General features: G+C 39.2%; 2 protein-coding genes across 2 annotated transcripts; both read right to left on the reverse strand.

The window, feature by feature from the left end:
- Positions 1–2,566: 2,566 nt before the first annotated feature.
- On the reverse strand, positions 2,567–6,060 carry LOC128207864 (uncharacterized). The gene is made up of 3 exons (XM_052911033.1): positions 5,838–6,060; positions 2,937–3,086; positions 2,567–2,775 (listed from the first exon to the last, which is right to left on the reverse strand). Exons 1-3 carry the CDS (start codon positions 6,058–6,060, stop codon positions 2,567–2,569), a joined length of 582 nt encoding a protein of 193 aa, XP_052766993.1.
- An 11,759-nt stretch (positions 6,061–17,819) lies between these two features.
- LOC128208280 (membrane primary amine oxidase-like) lies at positions 17,820–21,456 on the reverse strand. Its single transcript, XM_052911800.1, has 2 exons — positions 21,368–21,456; positions 17,820–20,957 (listed from the first exon to the last, which is right to left on the reverse strand). The coding sequence occupies exon 2, from the start codon at positions 20,933–20,935 to the stop codon at positions 18,473–18,475; it is 2,463 nt and encodes an 820-aa protein (XP_052767760.1). The 5' UTR covers positions 20,936–20,957; positions 21,368–21,456; the 3' UTR covers positions 17,820–18,472.
- Positions 21,457–21,785: the final 329 nt, after the last annotated feature.

Consider the following 21,785-nt stretch of genomic DNA (forward strand, 5'->3'; position numbering starts at 1 on the left):
ACTCAGTACTGGTTCAACCCAGGAAAGCTGTACCCTTTGTAGCGGTGCTTTACACCGAGCACGTTAAAGAACCAACAAAGTTAGAGTATCGCACCCGCAACTCTTGTATCGCACGCTGTTTCGTTAAGTCTTCTAATAGCTGGATACTACTGGGTATTGCAGTCACGTCTATCTCATGTCACTTATGGCAATCTAAACACAATTTAAGTCATGATGTCGTCACGGAGTGGTCAAGCCATAATACAACCTATAGGCGCGACAGGTCTTGATAAACTCAAATAAACAAATAAAACGAACCGTTTGCAATGTGCTACAGTCTGCATCATTCGATTCGATCATCGTGATAACACATTCCTAAACAACAGCTTCCTTATCTGATTAAATATCGTAAACTGGTTTTAGGCCGTAAAGGAACAACTAGCCTCAAACCATTATGATATTAGTGAAAAAAACTAGAAGAGAACAGTAACGCCATATCGGGTGTTGGGCCTGTCTTGAGCATTCCTCCTAACTATAAAATTATGTTAATTCATTTGTGGCCATATTGGTGTTCGAAATGGCTCTTTGCATCAGTGTTTGGTCCCAACATGACTTTCAAACATCATTTCAGAGGTCAGAATACATCATCTTGGAAGTGACTACGCTCAGTGTAACATGGGTTTTGTTTTACTTTTTGATCACATGGCAGAGATACAAATCATCGTTATTATACCATCTCAACATTGGCTATTTCAGCGATTTTAAAGCTGAATAATATTTAATTTAATATACAAGTGAAATATTCTCCCCCATGTTGTGTGGTTGAGGTCGCAAACACTAGAAACGGGATGCCGTTAGGGCCATCGCCTGTGAATGAGTTGACCTGAAACGCGATACTCGATAGCACGATCTTGAAAACGCGAAATCACGACAGTACGATGATAAAAACGCGACAGTACGATGATAAAAACGCGACAGTACGATGATAAAAACGCGACGCGACAGTACGATGATAAAAACGCGACAGTACGATGATGAAAACGCGACAGTTCGATAATAAAAACGCGACACGCGACAGTACGATTACGAAAACGCAATAATACAATAATACGTGCCTTCACCATCGTATTGTCGCGTTTTCACGAATGGTGTCGGTGTCCGCCACTGTTAAAGGGACTCGCTTAAGCTTTTTTGTAAAATGGGCTTTTTACGTTTGATGAAATCAAGTCTGGCAGGAGTATTAAAACTATAGTACCTTCAACAAACTTGATAAGTGCTCAAATATTGTCTATGAAGTCCGCAATTTAGAATAACGTAAGTAACGCGATTCAACAAATGGCTTTAAGGTTAAATTATCCTTATGTCGGTGTGTGTCCTTGTGTGATATTTTGTTGTCAATTTTCTATTGTTTTCCTTGACTGTACCGGCGAAGGTTCGCACCCTACTAAATTCTGAATATTTTTTATACTTTAAGAGTATTTTTTCTGTAATTTTGGTATCAAAGAGTTAAATAATTATGTGTAATTTATGTGTTTCCAGATGCATTACCGGGAAAATAAAGTTTGGTGCCAAAACATGAGCGAGCCCCTTGAAACAGTAAAGGCGATATTGGAGTACAGTTGTATTTTTTATAGTGTAAAAAATAAGCCGCCAGGCCAAAGAACATTAGTATTGGTTCGGGAATGAGTTTTCGGGTGTTGTTCTTTTTGTTACCTTTCATTTGTGTAATACCTTCAATATATTTTCCTGATAACAATTACACCATTCCCAAATACATGGAAGAGTTTCAACGATCTTCGGGAGTTATATTTAAAAAAAAAAATGTGATATGATCGTTTACAACGTGAGGTTCAGGGTCTTTTATAGTGGCAAATAAGTGCTGTTTATCATAATTTTGTCATGTCATAGACAAAGGGAAAATAGCATTTTCGAAAATGACTGTATTCTATTTGAGTTACTTTCCTTATTTACAATAGCGTATTAGACCTATATTAAATGGTATATCATTTACAGGTCCGTGATACAGCGACAAAGACCGAGTTCATTAATATAGCAAAGGTATTTTGTTACGCACCGATTTCTGCCACTCCGAGTTTTCGCATTTTTGCCGCCCTACAGAGCATTGCCACATTTTCTCCCCACCACTCGGCACATTTTCGCATTGTTTCCTCCCGATGGACATCATGCGTCATTCGGAACTCCTCGGCCATTTCCTATTGAAAACGGCCGAGGAATTCTGAATGAGGCATGTATATATCCAAATTGGTTTAAACCCCCGCCCCCAAAACACACACCGACCCATACTACGTTGAGAGCTTATAGTCTCTTACATAACAAATGACCTTCTGTTCGGTTTTGGGGTGAAGAGGAGCACGATGTCTGTAAAATTATGCATCGTACGTAATATGTATTTGGGTATTATAGAATATTATTAAATCGAATATTGCTGACCATTTGAGCTAGTTAAAGGCGGCGTATATTTTTTTTTGTACACAGTAATATATGTTTTACACATAATGTTTCCTACACAGCTCGTTTTGTCTCAATATCTAATGGTATAATTTGAAAAATAGTCAATTTCTTCGGGTTATGAAGCGGGGGCGGTTCCTGGCTGAGCCACTTTTCGGTCCAGCAGCACCATGACGCCCCCTGCGATCTCCAGCACGAGTGCCACGATAGACAGTGCAAACGCGTACCCGAGCCGGTACCGCTCACCGGAAAGGGGACCAAGGAAGTCAATGTAGTCCTCTTTGAAATTGGCGCCAAACACAATTACACCGATCAGGTACAGCGCGCCTGTAAATCAGATATCACTTAAATAAACTGCACATTCATGTAAAATAATGCCGTAAAACTCATTTTAAGTAACACGTATTATATATGAATAATATCAACAGTAGGCTAAGCTTTAATGCTGACTGTACTGCCAGGAGGCGGCTCAGTAAGTTAAGACGTACCTGTAACAATGGCGACGATTGCGGTTGCCATGGCAACCTCGTGGTTCTTTAGGCAGCTGGGGATGAACATGTATACGATGAGCAGGCATAGGGACACGTTGATGCCGAGAAATCCGATTGTCACCAAGGCCTGGGTGGCTGCCCACCAGTCTGTGATCAAACGAGAGGTGTGATTATGGCGCTCGTATTTAAACTCGTTCGAAGTTACAGCACTGACGATTTTCGACATTCGGAACATTTTGAGCTTACCTTGGATGAATTATTTTGTCGTTTGCAATATTTTTAAACATTTTTAAGTATTTTCTGGAGGAATAGAATGTTGAGCAAGTAATTATAATATTCAATTTCCGAATGTCTTTTATATTACCGCACAACATTCAATATATCATTTCTTTTAATTTTGATTATCGTATAACGTGCGCTTATTTACATTTCTGTAAAAATCCTACTTGGTTAAATTCGAGCCAGCACGACCGATATTCAAATTTTGAATATGTTCTATTTCAAATTTAGAATTTTTAAATGTCGAACCAGCACGTCATTCGATGTCGTAGGTCTTATGTCGAACCAGCACGTCATTCGATGTCGTAGGTATGATGTCGAACCAGCACGTCATTCGATGTCGTAGGTTTTGTGTCGAACCAGCACGCCATTCGATGTCGTAGGTATTATGTCGAACCAGCACGCCATTCGATGTCGTAGGTATTATGTCGAACCAGCACGCCATTCGATGTCGTAGGTATTATGTCGAACCAGCACGCCATTCGATGTCGTAGGTATTATGTCGAACCAGCACGCCATTCGATGTCGTAGGTATTATGTCGAACCAGCACGTCATTCGATGTCGTAGGTATTATGTCGAACCAGCACGTCATTCGATGTCGTAGGTATTATGTCGAACCAGCACGTCATTCGATATCGTAGGTCTTATGTCGAACCAGCACGTCATTCGATGTCGTAGGTATTATGTCGAACCAGCACGTCATTCGATGTCGTAGGTATGATGTCGAACCAGCACGTCATTCGATGTCGTAGGTTTTGTGTCGAACCAGGACGTCGATGTCGAAGGTTTTGTGTTGAACCAGCACGTCATTCGATATCGTAGGTTTTGTGTCGAACCAGCACGTCATTCGATGTCGTAGGTATTATGTCGAACCAGCACGTCATTCGATATCGTAGGTTTTGTGTCGAACCAGCACGTCATTCGATATCGTAGGTTTTGTGTCGAACCAGCACGTCATTCGATGTTGTAGGTCTTATGTCAAACCAGCACGCCATTCGATGTCGTAGGTGTCATGTCAAACCAGCACGCCATTCTATGTCGCAGGTATGATGTCGAACCAGCACGTCATTCTATATGGTAGGTTTTATGTCGAACCAGCACATCATTCGATGTCGTAGGTATATGTCGAACCAGAACATCATTCGATGTCGTAGGTATTATGTCGAACCATTCGATGTCGTAGGTATTATGTCGAACCATTCGATGTCGTAGGTATTATGTCGAACCATTCGATGTCGTAGGTATTATGTCGAACCATTCGATGTCGTAGGTCTTATGTCGAACCAGCACGTCATTCCATATCGTAGGTATGATGTCGAACCAGCACGTCATTCGATGTCGTAGGTATTATGTCGAACCAGCACATCATTCGATGTCGTAGGTTTTATGTCGAACCATTCGATGTCGTAGGTATTGTGTCAAACCAGCACGTCATTCGATATCGTAGGTATTATGTCGAACCAGCACGTCAATCGATATCGTAGGTATGATGTCGAACCAGCACGTCATTCGATGTCGTAGGTATTATGTCGAACCAGCACATCATTCGATGTCGTAGGTTTTATGTCGAACCATTCGATGTCGTAGGTATTGTGTCGAACCAGCACGTCATTCGATATCGTAGGTATTGTGTCGAACCAGCACGTCATTCGATATCGTAGGTATGATGTCGAACCAGCACGTCATTCGATGTCGTAGGTATTATGTCGAACCAGCACATCATTCGATGTCGTAGGTTTTATGTCGAACCATTCGATGTCGTAGGTATTGTGTCGAACCAGCACGTCATTCGATATCGTAGGTATTGTGTCGAACCAGCACGTCATTCGATATCGTAGGTATTATGTCGAACCAGCACGTCATTCGATATCGTAGGTATTATGTCGAACCAGCACGTCATTCGATATCGTAGGTATTGTGTCGAACCAGCACGTCATTCCATATCGTAGGTATGATGTCGAACCAGCACGTCATTCGATGTCGTAGGTATTATGTCGAACCAGACCATCATTCGATGTCGTAGGTTTTATGTCGAAGCATTCGATGTCGTAGGTATTGTGTCGAACCAGCACGTCATTCGATATCGTAGGTATTATGTCGAACCAGCACGTCATTCGATATCGTAAATATTTTGTCGAACCAGCATGTCATTCGATGTCGTTGATATAATGTCGAACCAACCCGTCATTCGATATCGAAGGTATCATGTCGAACCAGCACGTCATTCGATGCCGTAGGTATTATGTCGAATCAACACGCCATTCGATGTCGTAGGTCTTATGTCAAACCAGCACGCCATTCGATATCGTAGGTATCATGTCGAACCAACACGCCATTCGATGTCGTAGGTCTTACGTCGAACCAGCACGTCATTCAATTTCGTAGGTATTATTTCGAACCACTGCACGTCATTTGATGTCCCAGGTCGTATGTTGAGCCAGCACGACATTCAATTTTCGCGCGAACAGTTCCGATAAAGCAGAACACTATTGCAAAAACCAAAGCATTTGTAAGTCATTAACAATGTATATACTTTTGTATATTTTGTAAAAATAATTATCTTCACAAAATTCTTGCAATTAACGTATATTTCAATTATTGAAAAGATTAATCCTTACCTCTGGCCCAGCCATCCGTGGGTCGGCAGTTCGGGAAGGGAATAGCATCCGTGCAGATGCGCCACAGTCCAAAATACGTGTCCGCCAGTGCGCCCGGTGTGTCGGTCCGTCCCCAACCGGTGCATGTGAACGCGATCCACGCGAACATGGCCGCCAGCAGCAGCATCCCTAAACTCACCTTAGCGAACACGCCCGACCCCTTAAATCTCTCAGCCACACCCATAGTGTCGTAATATGCTGTTGTAATGAATACGAGCGTATTGGCCCTCCAAACTATGTTCAAGGTGTTGCAATGCTTTGTTGACTTCTTAATACAAAAGTTGGATGAGAAAATTCATATCTTCACTCTTTTATCAAGCAATAAATCCGTTAACAGGGGTAAGTATCTATTATTTTATTGGTATTTAAAACTAACGAAAGCTTATGTCAATAGATCATCGATGGCAAACCTGAACTATTCCATGATGTAGGTGATAGTTTCTACGAGGTAGTTGGTAGATTAGAACGTAACCAAGAAAATCATAACAATATTGGTCAGTAACAGCCACTTGTGAAGTGTTGGTCGGATTTCATTAAATCTTCTCCAACATCTGTTCTTTGGTGCCAAGAGAAGCGCGGTCCACTTTTTGTGATAAGAATGCTAGTATAATATTTCATAACTGCGAGCTAGGTAATGTCCGGTAGTGTATGATGTAAAAGATAATTACATACGTGTACATGTCTGTACGGGTACGGGTTTGGACAGGTACATGTGTGTACGGGTACGGGTTTGGACAGGTACATGTCTGTACGGGTACGGGTTTGGACAGGTACATGTCTGTACGGGTACGGGTTTGGACAGGTACATGTGTGTACGGGTACGGGTTTGGACAGGTACATGTCTGTACGGGTACGGGTTTGGACAGGTACATGTGTGTACGGGTACGTGTGGGAACAGGTACATGTTTGTACGAGTACATGTTTGTACGGTTAAATGTGTGTACGCGTACGGATGTGCACGAGCATATGTGAGTACGGGTACATGTTTGTTCAGGGGTGTACCGGTACATCTGTGAACGGGTACATGTGTGAACGAGTACGGGTGAAACTGCTCCGACAGAGAACGGCCAAACAAAATCGTCTCGTCTTTTAAAATACTTGAAGATTCTAAATCTAAAGAGAATATCACTTGATTTCACGTTTTAATAGACTCAATTATAATGTCAATTATTTATTTTAACAATGTGTTTTTAAGTTAAGCTTTGAGACACCTATGCTATCAAAATGGAATGCTAAACTTCCAAATTCATTTATTTAAAAACGCTTTCGCACTCCTATCTTAGCTGATACTTTAAAAGTTACCAACTTAACACATTCTTGATTTTCTTTTCGAATAAAATAAACGTGAATACGTGCAGTTAAAATGTTTTCTGACAGTAAAGACATTTCTATTTTTTGAAAGACAGATATTTTTTTTTACTCTACTTTCCTTAAACTATTGCAAAATAGTATCACTCAGCGAAAAAGAGGTTTACTTAATACAGAATTTGATATATTAAGTTAGTAATATTAGCTTTATTACTGCCAAATGTTGTTTTCAACACAAACTATTTGCATTTAATTAAATAAAATTCATCGTCTAAATTACCATATCACAGTGTGTGTATACCACGTGATAAGTGACGTCATAATGCTACGTCGGACGGCAGTATTTTGCCTCGGATAAGAACAAAAATCAAAGGTAACTTTTTTATTTCTTTATCATTTTTAATGAAACATAGCGCAGTCTTCGCCGCTAATAGTGCCTTATCTCCGGGTTTTTTTACCAGAGTTTGATTCGCGATTTTGTTTTTCCAAACACTTCCACAAACCTGTTCAGAATTTACATTTTGACAATGCTCCGTCAGACGGCCTTTTTTTTATTTTCTTATTGTTTTCATTGTTTTGAATGCTTGTGTATCGTATCTTGCAAATAAACATTAACTTTGATGTTTTCAAACATAATAGTGATAGTTTTGTTTTGTAAGCATCGCATTTGGTAAGAATCGAAGTGATTTTAGAAAAATGCTACGTCGGACGGCTATTCAGGAAAATGCAACGTCAGACGGCAGTTTTTAGTTATATTAACGGACTGTTAAAAATGGCTAAAATAGTGTTCTGAAAATATTGCAAAGTGTTCGGAAAGACTTTGCCTTAATTGTCTTTACATTATGCATTGACTGCTTTATTTGCGTACATTTCAGAATCAATAATCGATTAACCGTTACATATATATTATTTAAATTATTTTTACTGGTAAACTAAAATAAGTGTTAAACAAATTTCTTGTTTTGCTATCAACAAATCTCTTTATTTTTCTGCTTTCAACAATGGCATTTCTCTTGCAGTGGAAAATGTTGTCATATTTGACCAAATGAAATTTCAAATACAATTTGATTCAAAGATAATGCATAAAGAGATGTTTGTAGAAAAAAACAACCTAATTACTTGTTTGTAAAACAAATTTGCACGAAGTCGATAGTCGACTACATAATCCCAGCCGGTTCCCAATTTTTTCGTCCAAGTGTGTAGCCAGATGTACGCGACTTGTTTTAAAACCACAGATGTCACATGTCAGTTTGAGACTTCCAGTCTCTCGCCTGGAGTGAACCCGTAAATCTGTACTGGTAGCAAAATGCTTGCCACACGTGGAGCACGTGTACTCATTCTCGTCTTTATGTACAGTACATCTGAAAATAAACGAGGTTGTTATAAATGTAAACTCGGTACTTTGCACAATATGTTTGGGGTTTTTTTCAGTGGTCAAAATAATTATAAAATATTAAGGCAAACTTTTAAACGGTCAAAGACAGTTGCCTAAATTATTACCAATTTCCTAGAATAAACATGAATCAATACTTCTCACCTGTTTATATTCATCTTTTATTATTATTTCATCAAGATATTAATTATAATTCAATAAATAAGAATACCTGTGACGTCGGTGTTGATCCTTTGTAGGAAACACTGTCCCGCAGCAGGTGTAGATGCTAACTTTTCTATGAAGCTTTTCATGCGAAACCATATTCCGCTTATACTTAAAAGAACAGCCGCACGTGCTGCATACATATGGCCGCGTTGACTCCATATCGCCAATCAATTCTGAAAGTCAGTTATTATATACTTAAATAAAAACATATTGTACTTTAAACATTTTGCTGAATAGCCGTCCGACGTAGCATTTTCTAAATTCACTTCGATTATTGCCAAATTCAATGCTTTTAACTAGGGATGCAAACGAATGGCAAAATTGATATTCGAATATTCGTTAATTCTTTCGATCGAATATTCGAATATTCGATTACCAATATGAATGTATAAGAAATGTAGTAAACAACTTTTATTGTTTGCTTTAGTAATAGCTGGGGCATTTTAAGTTAAAATGGTTCTCGGATTGACATCTACTAAATATAACTATGAAAACACCAAACCTACTCGGAAATTAGATAAATAATAAAACGAAAATAACCCTGAATTTTGACCCATCTATTGTATAACAATGACCTAAATTGCTATTCTATACAATTACATTTCAAAGCACGAATGTTATATCGAAACATGGAAAACAGCATATAACTAGCACATATCATCCATATCATTACGGCGATTTGAGCAATACTGCACAGCTTAATTGACAGCCATGACGCCACTTTGGTTGCCGATTCCGTTTATTATCCAATAATGGTCATTAGAATTTACCGAAAATAATTGAAAGTTGTTTGATGTCACTTGTCTTATAGCCAGTTTTTGTAAAATTATGGGTACTGTTTATAGTCTCCGACTATGTGTCCCTAATTAACATATGACGCGTGTCATCACGTCACGCCTCTGGCATTTAGGGGCCAATCGTTGTAAAACAAGACATGCTAATATATACAACAGCACAGATGTAGGAAAAAGGTTTATTATTATATTTACCAAACAAAAAGCATCGAATATTCGAATACCAATTTTGACATTCGAATATTAAACGTTCGATCGAATATTCGAATATTCGAATATTCGTTTGCATCCCTACTTTTAACACAAAACTAGCACTATAATGTTTATAAACATCAAAGTTAATGTTTATTTGCAAGATACGATACACAAGCATTCAAAACAATGAAAACAATAAGAAAATAAAAAAGGCCGTCTGACAGAGCATTGTCAAAAAGTAAATTCTGAACAGGTTTGTGGAAGTGTTTGGAAAAACAAAATCGCGAATCAAACTCTGGTAAAAAAACCCGGAGATAAGGCACTATTAGCGGCGAAGACTGCGCTATGTTTCATTAAAAATGATAAAGAAATAAAAAAGTTACCTTTGATTTTTGTTCTTATCCGAGGCAAAATACTGCCGTCCGACGTAGCATTATGACGTCACTTATCACGTGGTATACACACACTGTATCAAGGCGTCCAAGAAATACCCCAGGTAAAAATTTGCCAACGTCGCATTTATATATATATATATATATATATCTTTATGGATATATGATTTAACTGTTTTATGATGCAACTAAGCATTTCGAAATCAAGATCAAAATCATTTGAATGTCAAAATGCAAATATGACAAATATCGACAGCGCTGTTACTTATTTCTTTATTTAATAAGAATAAAGCATAACATAAATAAAATCACTAAATATGTTTTATTACATCTCATCTATTTTCAAATACATACCCAGGCAACCAAGTCCTCGTTAACAATATTTTCGCCATCCAGTATTCGACTGAAATCACCTCTAGGAGAATCCAACCGGAAGCCATCGAATAATGAGTCAAGGAACTGTTCGCTTTCTTTCCGCTTTGAGACCGCACAATTATACTTTGTAAATGATACAGCGCCGAGGGTAGGATGGGAGTCCACTTGTGTTTGGGTGGATGTTGCCATTGGTGAAATCAGATAGCCTCGCTTGGCGCCCCAATGGTTTCTATAGTTTTCATTCACTATAGTCTAGTATTTGGGCTCCAATGGATTTGCCTTGTAGCCACTTCCCGTCTGAACTGTTTCGTATTCAACATATTGAGTTACATTATATCTAAAGTAATCCGGTTTCTTGCTCACAGTTGGATTCATTTTCTTGAAAGCGTCCACAACATCTCCTTCTCCTTCGGTCTTCCTACTTCAATTAAAGTGTGACCCTAGATTAAATGGTTTTACGGAATGGTTTGAGTGTTTTAGTATGTATTTACCCAAACAAAAGGTTTAATGCAACGCAAACCTCACAGTTTTTGTTAGTAACACTGATAACTCTTTCACAAGCTTAACGGGTGAGATTTGATTTTGATTCTGGCCCAGCCGCTGCTTAAATCTAAGATTCACCTGATTTTAATCATTAAAAGCTGAATGCTGATTCATCAAGATAATGTATGGCACATTTAAAAAAATACTGCCATCCCTTATAATTTTATGATTTGCTGATATATTCAATATAAACTACATGGAAACAAGACACGTTAACTGAATATAATTATATTTATTCATATACAATATAACGTAAGTACTTAGAAGATGTGCTATTGTATAAGTCTAAATTAAATGTCTGATCTGTTCTGTTAACTTCTCATAACTATGACCTAATAATGAGTTCAGCGTTATTAAAACTCCATCCAATCTCTCTCAATGTTCAGAATGTTTATCAATGCAAGGAGTATTCAGGCATTAAATAGTTTAAAAAAATATGTACTTTATATTTATAGTATTTACATGCGCATATAAAATAAAAAAGTCGACATCATCCTTTTCGTCTGCTTGACGCGCTTGATAACATTTTCAGCTGTCGCTTTATAATGGATTGAAGAGCATAGGTGCACAGACCAAAACAAGACTTCATATATACAGAAATTTAATTATAATAAATATTTGTTTGCAAAAGCATTGGGTTGAAAAGATTCATAATTGAGATATTCGTACATTTTTCAACTGGCGCGTAATGCAGTAATGCATAGCCATTTTATGCTAGATCAGTGGTAGGAGTGACCCCTTATATATACAAAATAGGTTGAAGGTCACTAAATGTTTTACAGGTCATTTGAAAGCAGGGGCTCATTTCTAACAAATCACTGTAGATGATTACCTAGATAAAAGCAGTTTCAATGCATTTAAAAAAAATAAGTTTCACAAAAGTTAACCAGCCATTTTAAGTCGCTTGATCATTGTCAATCCGTTTCCCGACACTTTCTAAAATCCGGCGGTGATTCGTCAAGTCCGTACTCGCCAGTGTATGTTTGTGGAACATCGAAGATTTCCGTCCGGTCAAAGAAGTTATACGGCTTCAGGGTGAATCCTGTTTCCACCGCAACCGTCATCGGGACATCTTCTGAGCTAGGAATGTGCACGAAACCCACGGTTACCCAGGCAACCAAGTCCTCGTTTACAATATTTTCGCCATCCAGTATTCGACTGAAATCACCTCTAGGAGAATCCAACCGGAAGCAATCGAATAATGAGTCAAGGAACTGTTCGCTTTCTTTCCGCTTTGAGACCGCACAATTATACTTTGTAAATGATACAGCGCCGAGGGTAGGATGGGAGTCCACTTGTGTTTGGGTGGATGTTGCCATTGGTGAAATCAGATAGCCTCGCTTGGCGCCCCAATGGTTTCTATAGTTTTCATTCACTATAGTCCAGTATTTGGGCTCCAATGGATTTGCCTTGTAGCCACTTTCCGTCTGAACTGTTTCGTCCTAAATGTTTTACAGGTCATTTGGGTTCGTTTCTATCAAATCACTGTAGATGGTGACCTAGATAAAAGCAGTTTCAATGCATTTAAAAAGATAAGTTTCACAAAAGTTAACCAGCCATTTTAAGTCGCTTAATCATTGTCAATCCGTTTCCCGACACTTTCTAAAATCCGGCGGTGATTCGTCAAGTCCGTACTCGCCAGTGTATGTTTGTGGAACATCGAAGATTTCCGTCCGGTCAAAGAAGTTATACGGCTTCAGGATGTACGTGAAGTTAGCGGCCTAGCGGCCTAGCGGCCTAGCGGCGTGAAGTTAGCGGCCTAGCGGCCTAGCGGCCTAGCGGCGTGAAGTTAGCGGCCTGGCGGCCTAGCGGCCTAGCGGCGTGAAGTTGGCGGCCTAGCGGCCTAGCGGCCTAGCGGCCTGGCGGCCTAATTATTTTTTCTATTTCCAAGCAATTGTTAATGCGTTTTTTTTAAAACAATGATAAATCAAGGTTTTTTATTCATATATTTACATAGCGGCCTTAAATTGTTATATATTCAGAATATTTTTCTTTACCTTTTATTCTAAAACAATTTTAAATTAACTGTTTTATGCACAAATTATCACTCTGAAGCGTTTTTCAAACTTTTTTCAAAAAAGTCGATCAAGCACTTCAGCGACCTAGCGGCATAGAAGCCTGAAATTAGCGGCCTAGCGGCCTCAATTGAATCCTATTTCAAAGCATGTATACATGCATTTTCTTTTAAAACAATAACATTTTAACTGTTTTTATGCACAAATTAACACATTGAAGCGATTATCAACAGTTTTTTTCCAAAAACGTCGATAAAGCAGTCAGCTATTTCAAAGCATTAAACATGCCTGTTCTTCTTAATCAATGATATATTAACTGTTTATATGCACAAATTATCACTCTGAAGCGTTTTTCAACTTTTTTTCAAAAAAGTCGATCGAACACTTCAGCGGCCTAGCGGCCTAGCGGCGTGAAGTTAGCGGCCTGGCGGCCTAGCGGCCTAGCGGCCTAAAATGGTATCCTATTTCAAAGCATGTATACATGCATTTTCTTCTAAAACAATGACATATTAACTGTTTTTATGCACAAATTAACACTTTGAAGCTATTAGCGATTATCAATAAAAAAAATTAAAGCGTCGATAAAGCAGTCAGCTATTTCAAAGCATTAAACATGCCTGATCTTCTAAAACAATGATATATTTACTGTTTTATGCACAAATTATCACTCTAAAGCTTTTTTATTTTTTTTTTCAAAAAAGTTGATCGAGCACTTCAGCGGCCTAGCGGCCTAGCGGCCTAGCGGCGTGAAGTTAGCGGCCTGGCGGCCTAGCGGCCTAGCGGCCTAAAATGGTTTCCTATTTCAAAGCATGTATACATGCATTTTCTTCTAAAGCAATGACATATTAACTGTTTTTATGCACAAATTAACACTTTGAAGCTATTAGCGATAATCAACATCTTTTTTTTTCAAAAAAGTCGATTAAGCAGTCAGCTATTTCAAAGCATTAAACATGCCTGATCTTCTTAATCAATGATATATTTACTGTTTATATGCACAAATTATCACTCTGAAGCGTTTTTCAACTTTTTTTCAAAAAAGTCGATCGAGCACTTCAGCGGCCTAGCGGCCTAGCGGCCTAGCGGCGTGAAGTTAGCGGCCTGGCGGCCTAGCGGCCTAGCGGCCTAAAATGGTATCCTATTTCAAAGCATGTATACATGCATTTTCTTCTAAAACAATGACATATTAACTGTTTTTATGCACAAATTAACACTTTAAAGCTCTGAGCGATTATCAACATTTTTTTTTTTAAAGCGTCGATAAAGCAGTTAGCTATTTCAAAGCATTAAACATGCCTGATCTTCTAAAACAATGATATATTTACTGTTGATATGCACAAATTATAACTCTGAAGCGTTTTTCAACTTTTTTTCAAAAAAGTCGATCGAGCACTTCAGCGGCCTAGCGGCCTAGCGGCGTGAAGTTAGCGGCCTGGCGGCCTAGCGGCCTAGCGGCCTAAAATGGTATCCTATTTCAAAGCATGTATACATGCATTTTCTTCTAAAACAATGACATATTAACTGTTTTTATGCACAAATTAATACTTTGAAGCAATTAGCGATTATCAACATCTTTTTTTTTTAAAAGCGTCGATAAAGCAGTCAGCTATTTCAAAGCATTAAACATGCCTGATCTTCTAAAACAATGATATATTTACTGTTTATATGCACAAATTATCACTCTGAAGCGTTTTTCAACTTTTTTTCAAAAAAGTCGATCGAGCACTTCAGCGGCCTAGCGGCCTAGCGGCGTGAAGTTAGCGGCCTGGCGGCCTAGCGGCCTAAAATGGTATCCTATTTCAAAGCATGTATACATGCATTTTCTTCTAAAACAATGACATATTAACTGTTTTTATGCACAAATTAACACTTTGAAGCTATTAGCGATTATCAACATTTTTTTTAAAAGCGTCGATAAAGCAGTCAGCTATTTCAAAGCATTAAACATGCCTGATCTTCTAAAACAATGATATATTTACTGTTTTATGCAAAAATTATCACTCGTAAGCGTTTTTTTAATATTTTTTTCAATAAAGTTGATCGAGCACTTCAGCGGCCTAGCGGCCTAGCGGCCTAGCGGCGTGAAGTTAGCGGCCTGGCGGCCTAGCGGCCTAAAATGGTTTCCTATTTCAAAGCATGTATACATGCATTTTCTTCTTAAACAATGACATATTAACTGTTTTTATGCACAAATTAACACTTTGAAGCTATTAGCGATTATCAACAGGTTTTTTTTCAAAAGCGTCGATAAAGCAGTAATCTATTTCAAAGCATTAAACATGCATGTTCTTCTAAAACAATGATATATTTATTGTTTTTATGCATAAATTATCACTCTGAACCGTTTTTCAACTTTTAAAAAAAAAGTCGATCGAACACTTCAGCGGCCTAGCGGCCTAGCGGCGTGAAGTTAGCGGCCTAGCGGCCTAGCGGCCTGGCGGCCTAAAATGGTATCCTATTTCAAAGCATGACTACATGCATTTTCTTCTAAAAAATGATATGTTAACTGTTTTTATGCACAGACTATCACTCTGAGGCGATTATCAACATATTTTTGAGAAGGATAGGCATGTATGCTGACTGCTTAATCGACTTTTTTGAAAAAAAAGATGTTGATTATCGCTAATAGCTTCAAAGTGTTAATTTGTGCATTCAAACAGTTAATATGTCATTGTTTTAGAAGAAAATGCATGTATACATGCTTTGAAATAGGAATTTTTTTTAGGCCGCTAGGCCGCTAGGCCGCCAGGCCGCTAACTTCACGCCGCTAGGCCGCTTGGCCGCTAGGCCGCTGAAGTGCTCGATCAACTTTTTTGAAAAATAATTGAAAAACGCTTCAGAGTGATAACTTGTGCATAAAAACAATAAATACATCATTGTTTTAGAAGAACAGGCATGTTTAATGCTTTGAAATAGCTGACTGCTTTATCGACGCTTTTAAAAAAAAAGTTGATAATCGCTTATAGCTTCAAAGTGTTAATTTGTGCATAAAAACAGTTAATATGTCATTGTTTTAGAAGAAAATGCATGTATACATGCTTTGAAATAGGATACCATTTTAGGCCGCTAGGCCGCTAGGCCGCCAGGCCGCTAACTTCACGCCGCTAGGCCGCTAGGCCGCTAGGCCGCTGAAGTGCTCGATCGACTTTTTTGAAAAAAAGTTGAAAAACGCTTCAGAGTGATAATTTGTGCATATAAACAGTTAATATATCATTGATTAAGAAGAACAGGTATGTTTAATGCTTTGAAATAGCTGACTGCTTTATCGACGTTTTTGGAAAAAAACTGTTGATAATCGCTTCAATGTGCTAATTTGTGCATAAAAACAGTTAAAATGTTATTGTTTTAGAAGAAAATGCATGTATACATGCTTTGAAATAGGATTCAATTGAGGCCGCAGGCCGCTAGGCCGCTAATTTCAGGCTTCTATGCCGCTAAGTCGCTGAAGTGCTTGATCGACTTTTTTGAAAAAAGTTTGAAAAACGCTTCAGAGTGATAATTTGTGCATAAAACAGTTAATTTAAAATTGTTTTAGAATAAAAGGTAAAGAAAAATATTCTGAATATATAACAATTTAAGGCCGCTATGTAACTATATGAATAAAAAAACCTTGATTTATCATTGTTTTAAAAAAAACGCATTAACAATTGCTTGGAAATAGAAAAAATAATTAGGCCGCCAGGCCGCTAGGCCGCCAACTTCACGCCGCTAGGCCGCTAGGCCGCCAGGCCGCTAACTTCACGCCGCTAGGCCGCTAGGCCGCTAACTTCACGCCGCTAGGCCGCTAGGCCGCTAGGCCGCTAACTTCACGTACATGGCTTCAGGGTGAATCCTGTTTCCACCGCAACCGTCATCGGGACATCTTCTGAGCTAGGAATGTGCACGAAACCCACGGTTACCCAGGCAACCAAGTCCTCGTTAACAATATTTTCGCCATCCAGTATTCGACTGAAATCACTTCTAGGAGAATCTAACCGGAAGCCATCGAATACTGAGTCAAGGCTGTTCGCTTTCTTTCCGCTTTGAGACCGCACAATTATACTTTGTAAATGATACAGCGCCGAGGGTAGGATGTGAGTCCACTTGTGTTTGGGTGGATGTTGCCATTGGTGAAATCAGATAGCCTCGCTTGGCGCCCGCTTGGTTTCTATAGTTTTCATTCACTATAGTCTAGTATTTGGGCTCCAATGGATTTGCCTTGTAGCCACTTTCCGTCTAAACTGTTTCGTATTCAACATATTGAGTTACATTATATCTAAAGTAATCCGGTTTCTTGCTCACAGTTGGATTCATTTTCTTGAAAGCGTCCACAACATCTCCTTCTCCTTCGGTCTTCCTACTTCAATTAAAGTGTGACCCTAGATTAAATGGTTTTACGGAATGGTTTGAGTGTTTTAGTATGTATTTACCCAATTAAAAGGTTTAATGTAACGCAAACCTCACAGTTTTTGTTAGCAACACTGATAACTCTTTCACAAGCTTAACGGGTGAGATTTGATTTTGATTCTGGCCCAGCCGCTGCTTAAATCTAAGATTCACCTGATTTTAATCATTAAAAGCTGAATGCTGATTTATCAAGATAATGTATGGCACATTTAAAAAAATACTGCCATCCCTTATAATTTTATGATTTGCTGATATATTCAATATAAACTACATGGAAACAAGACACGTTAACTGAATATAATTATATTTATTCATATACAATAAAACGTAAGTACTTAGAAGATGTGCTATTGTATAAGTCTAAATTAAATGTCTGATCTGTTCTGTTAACTTCTCATAACTATGACCTAATAATGAGTTCAGCGTTATTAAAACTCCATCCAATCTCTCTCAATGTTCAGAATGTTTATCAATGCAAGGAGTATTCAGGCATTAAATAGTTTAAAAAAATATGTACTTTATATTTATAGTATTTACATGCGCATATAAAATAAAAAAGTCGACATCATCCTTTTCGTCTGCTTGACGCGCTTGATAACATTTTCAGCTGTCGCTTTATAATGGATTGAAGAGCATAGGTGCACAGACCAAAACAAGACTTCATATATACAGAAATTTAATTATAATAAATATTTGTTTGCAAAAGCATTGGGTTGAAAAGATTCATAATTGAGATATTCGTACATTTTTTAACTGGCGCGTAATGCAGTAATGCATAGCCATTTTATGCTAGATCAGTGGTAGGAGTGACCCCTTATATATACAAAATAGGTTAAAGGTCACTAAATGTTTTACAGGTCATTTGAAAGCAGGGGCTCATTTCTATCAAATCACTGTAGATGGTGACCTAGATAAAAGCAGTTTCAATGCATTTAAAAAGATAAGTTTCACAAAAGTTAACCAGCCATTTTAAGTCGCTTGATCATTGTCAATCCGTTTCCCGACACTTTCTAAAATCCGGCGGTGATTCGTCAAGTCCGTACTCGCCAGTGTATGTTTGTGGAACATCGAAGATTTCCGTCCGGTCAAAGAAGTTATACGGCTTCAGGGTGAATCCTGTTTCCACCGCAACCGTCATCGGGACATCTTCTGAGCTAGGAATGTGCACGAAACCCACGGTTACCCAGGCAACCAAGTCCTCGTTAACAATATTTTCGCCATCCAGTATTCGACTGAAATCACCTCTAGGAGAATCCAACCGGAAGCCATCGAATAATGAGTCAAGGAACTGTTCGCTTTCTTTCCGCTTTGAGACCGCACAATTATACTTTGTAAATGATACAGCACCGAGGGTAGGATGGGAGTCCACTTGTGTTTGGGTGGATGTTGCCATTGGTGAAATCAGATAGCCTCGCTTGGCGCCCCAATAGTTTCTATAGTTTTCATTCACTATAGTCCAGTATTTGGGCTCCAATGGATTTGCCTTGTAGCCACTTTCCGTCTGAACTGTTTCGTATTCAACATATTGAGTAACATTATATCTAAAGTAATCCGGTTTCTTGCTCACAGTTGGATTCATTTTCTTGAAAGCGTCCACAACATCTCCTGATTTTAAGTGAATCACCTCGAAACTGTTATTTGCGTCGACCACATCCATATCAACCTTAAATCCAAATAGATGATTGTGAATCAATCCCTGAGCAAAGTCAGAAACCCTGAACCCAAACGGGTCCCTTGCCTCCGGGCTGTCGTCTGTGTTTTTATTACCGTGGTTTGGGTTTTCGGCATCCCAGAAGGCGGTCTGGATGTGGCCGGTGGCGACAAGTTTGGTCTGCAGCTGGCCGTTTAGCTTGAAGTGAAACTCTGTGATGTAGTCGTAGTTAACGATGGTCCCTGGTATACGTACGACCAAGAACGAGTCGCGGAGGCCACCCTGGTAGCTGTTTGACTTGTGCCGCCAGGCCGGACCCTCCCCGTCACTTTCAAAAACACAAATAGAGCGACTGGTGACCGCTTCACCGCTGTAGTAGTCGTAAAATGATGTTTCTAACAGGGTACCGTGTTCCGGGCAATCAACGCCCTTTATTGTTCCGGTGTAGTAACCGATGCCATAGGTTGCGTCCGTGTAAAATGTATTCGACCGTTCAAAACTGTCGCTCCCGTACTGTAGCACTATGTCATTAAGGGATATCTCATAAGCAATTCTGTTGTTCTGAAATCGAACATCAAACAAAGCTGGGCCCCGCATCATCCGAGTGGTTATATCAAATTCCCAACCCATCCAATTTATACGGTGACCTTTGATTGTATATCGCGGTCCTTTCGGTTCATACGTCCGCGGTGGAGGCATGTCCGCGTGCACTCGGAGTCGCCGAGACGTATCCCTGCCCACAGTAAATCGCTGCACTAGCGTGTCCCTATACCCCGCAGGTAGTTTTACTTTCCGTATGGTCCCTGCATTGTAGTCATCAAGTAGTTCCTGGGCGGTGGAATAAGGCCCTTGGTTGAGGTAATGGATGTTGTAGATGGTCCATTCACTTGGAGTTTGGCTTGTTGTGTTAATGTCTAAACTCAGTGGAAGCATGTCAAGTAAGTGATAGTCACCAGAAACGTAGGCAGGATTAAATAGTGCGTTCAGATTAATTACTCTTACATCATGGTTCAGTCCTGGTGGACCATTATATGGCCACCAAAACAGCTCCCCACCATTGAAGTCGGCACCATCAAAGCTTTCCTTAACAAGCGGTTCTAACACTTGCTGTATTGGTTTAAGAACCTCCTCCATTTTAGCTATCTCCCAAAAGTTAATAGCGCGGGCAGTGAACGCATTTTCTCCCGCAGAAGATAGTTCTGTCAACTCCATACGTGTGGCCCCATTAAGCGGTCCGACGATGAACTCCATGACATCCGGCGGGGACGCTCCACCCCGCACCACTACGGCCTTAGCGTGCCTCCCGGGAAACCGCCCATTACGATCCTTGTATTCGAGCACATCTTTCTTAGGAGGCGCATAAATGTCAATCCCTGTGATGTAGTTTGATGTGAATGTCACATTTCCGCCAATGACGTCTGTAACAATACCTTTAGAGATCAAGAAGTCCCTAACAGTCTTCATTTCCGTGGAACTCAATGGGGCAAATACTTCTTGCTCTGTTTGCGGTATAAACGGGTTACGTCTAGGGCACACCTCGCAATCTGCTGACTGGTCTGAAGTGGTGTGAACAGGGAGGGTGGTCGTCTGCTGGGTGGTTCTCGCGCTGCCGCCGTCTTTTCCCATAACACATTCAACCGTGACGTCATCACCGGACGGTCCACCGTGATAGGCGTATATCCCGATAAATATTCCGCCGACGACTCCGCCGGCAAATATTAAAACACCTGCGAAAAGGAAGCAGCAGACGTCGCGAGTACGCAAGCCCTTCTTCTGTCCGCTCTCGTCCAGACCGTACATTGTCGCTTGCTTTCGTTACGAACTGTAAAATAAAGTAAAGGCGCTGTCTATTGACTTATTTTAGGTCCAAACGTTTATCAAAATAGTTCACAAAAACTACATTTGTTTGTATGAGACAGACGTTATTCGGGGCTGCAAAGTAATTGTTTGAAATCAGGAAATAGTGGAATTTGGAATTCGCATTACCTTTTCATTGTATTTTTCTTAGACAATTATTTTTGACGTTTCATTACAGCAGTACGATTGTAATTAGTCTGTCATTAACGGAAATTGCCTCTACACGAGGTCACGCATATTTTCAGTGCTATTAAGATCGAACTGTAGAATATAAATTAAAGATATATGTACGAAATAACTTGTTTTCTTTCACAAACCGTGTAATAAAGTGAAGTTAAAGATGCAAAGAGAAAAAGAAAAACAAAGGTGAAATACCTTTTAGTTTAGTGTCCAAGTTTGCACCAATGACTATGGCAATGCGTTTACCAATTTATACTCGGGTTTTGGAGTTTGCAGAGCGTGAACATGATATATTTATACGAGTACTTGAAATTTTTATATTTGCGGTATAGGATTAAAACAGGCTTGGTTATGCGTGCGTAAATAAAATTTCGCCGTGGATCATTTGTATTGAATAGGTCATACGACGCTCAGACGAGATGAAATAAACATCGTTTTAAAAGTTGTCAAATTTTCTCTGACTTTGAATGTCCATACATGGAATCTGTCTTGCATACATCATGTTTGAAACCTGCCTATTTTCAGTTTGGCTTTTATTATAACATTAATGATACATTAATGTGGTGTTTTTAAATATTTGTAGGGAACCAGTTTTAATAGTGCTGAGGAAGAC

This window comes from Mya arenaria, chromosome 11, assembly GCF_026914265.1.
Source record: "Mya arenaria isolate MELC-2E11 chromosome 11, ASM2691426v1".
NCBI lineage: Eukaryota > Metazoa > Mollusca > Bivalvia > Myida > Myidae > Mya > Mya arenaria.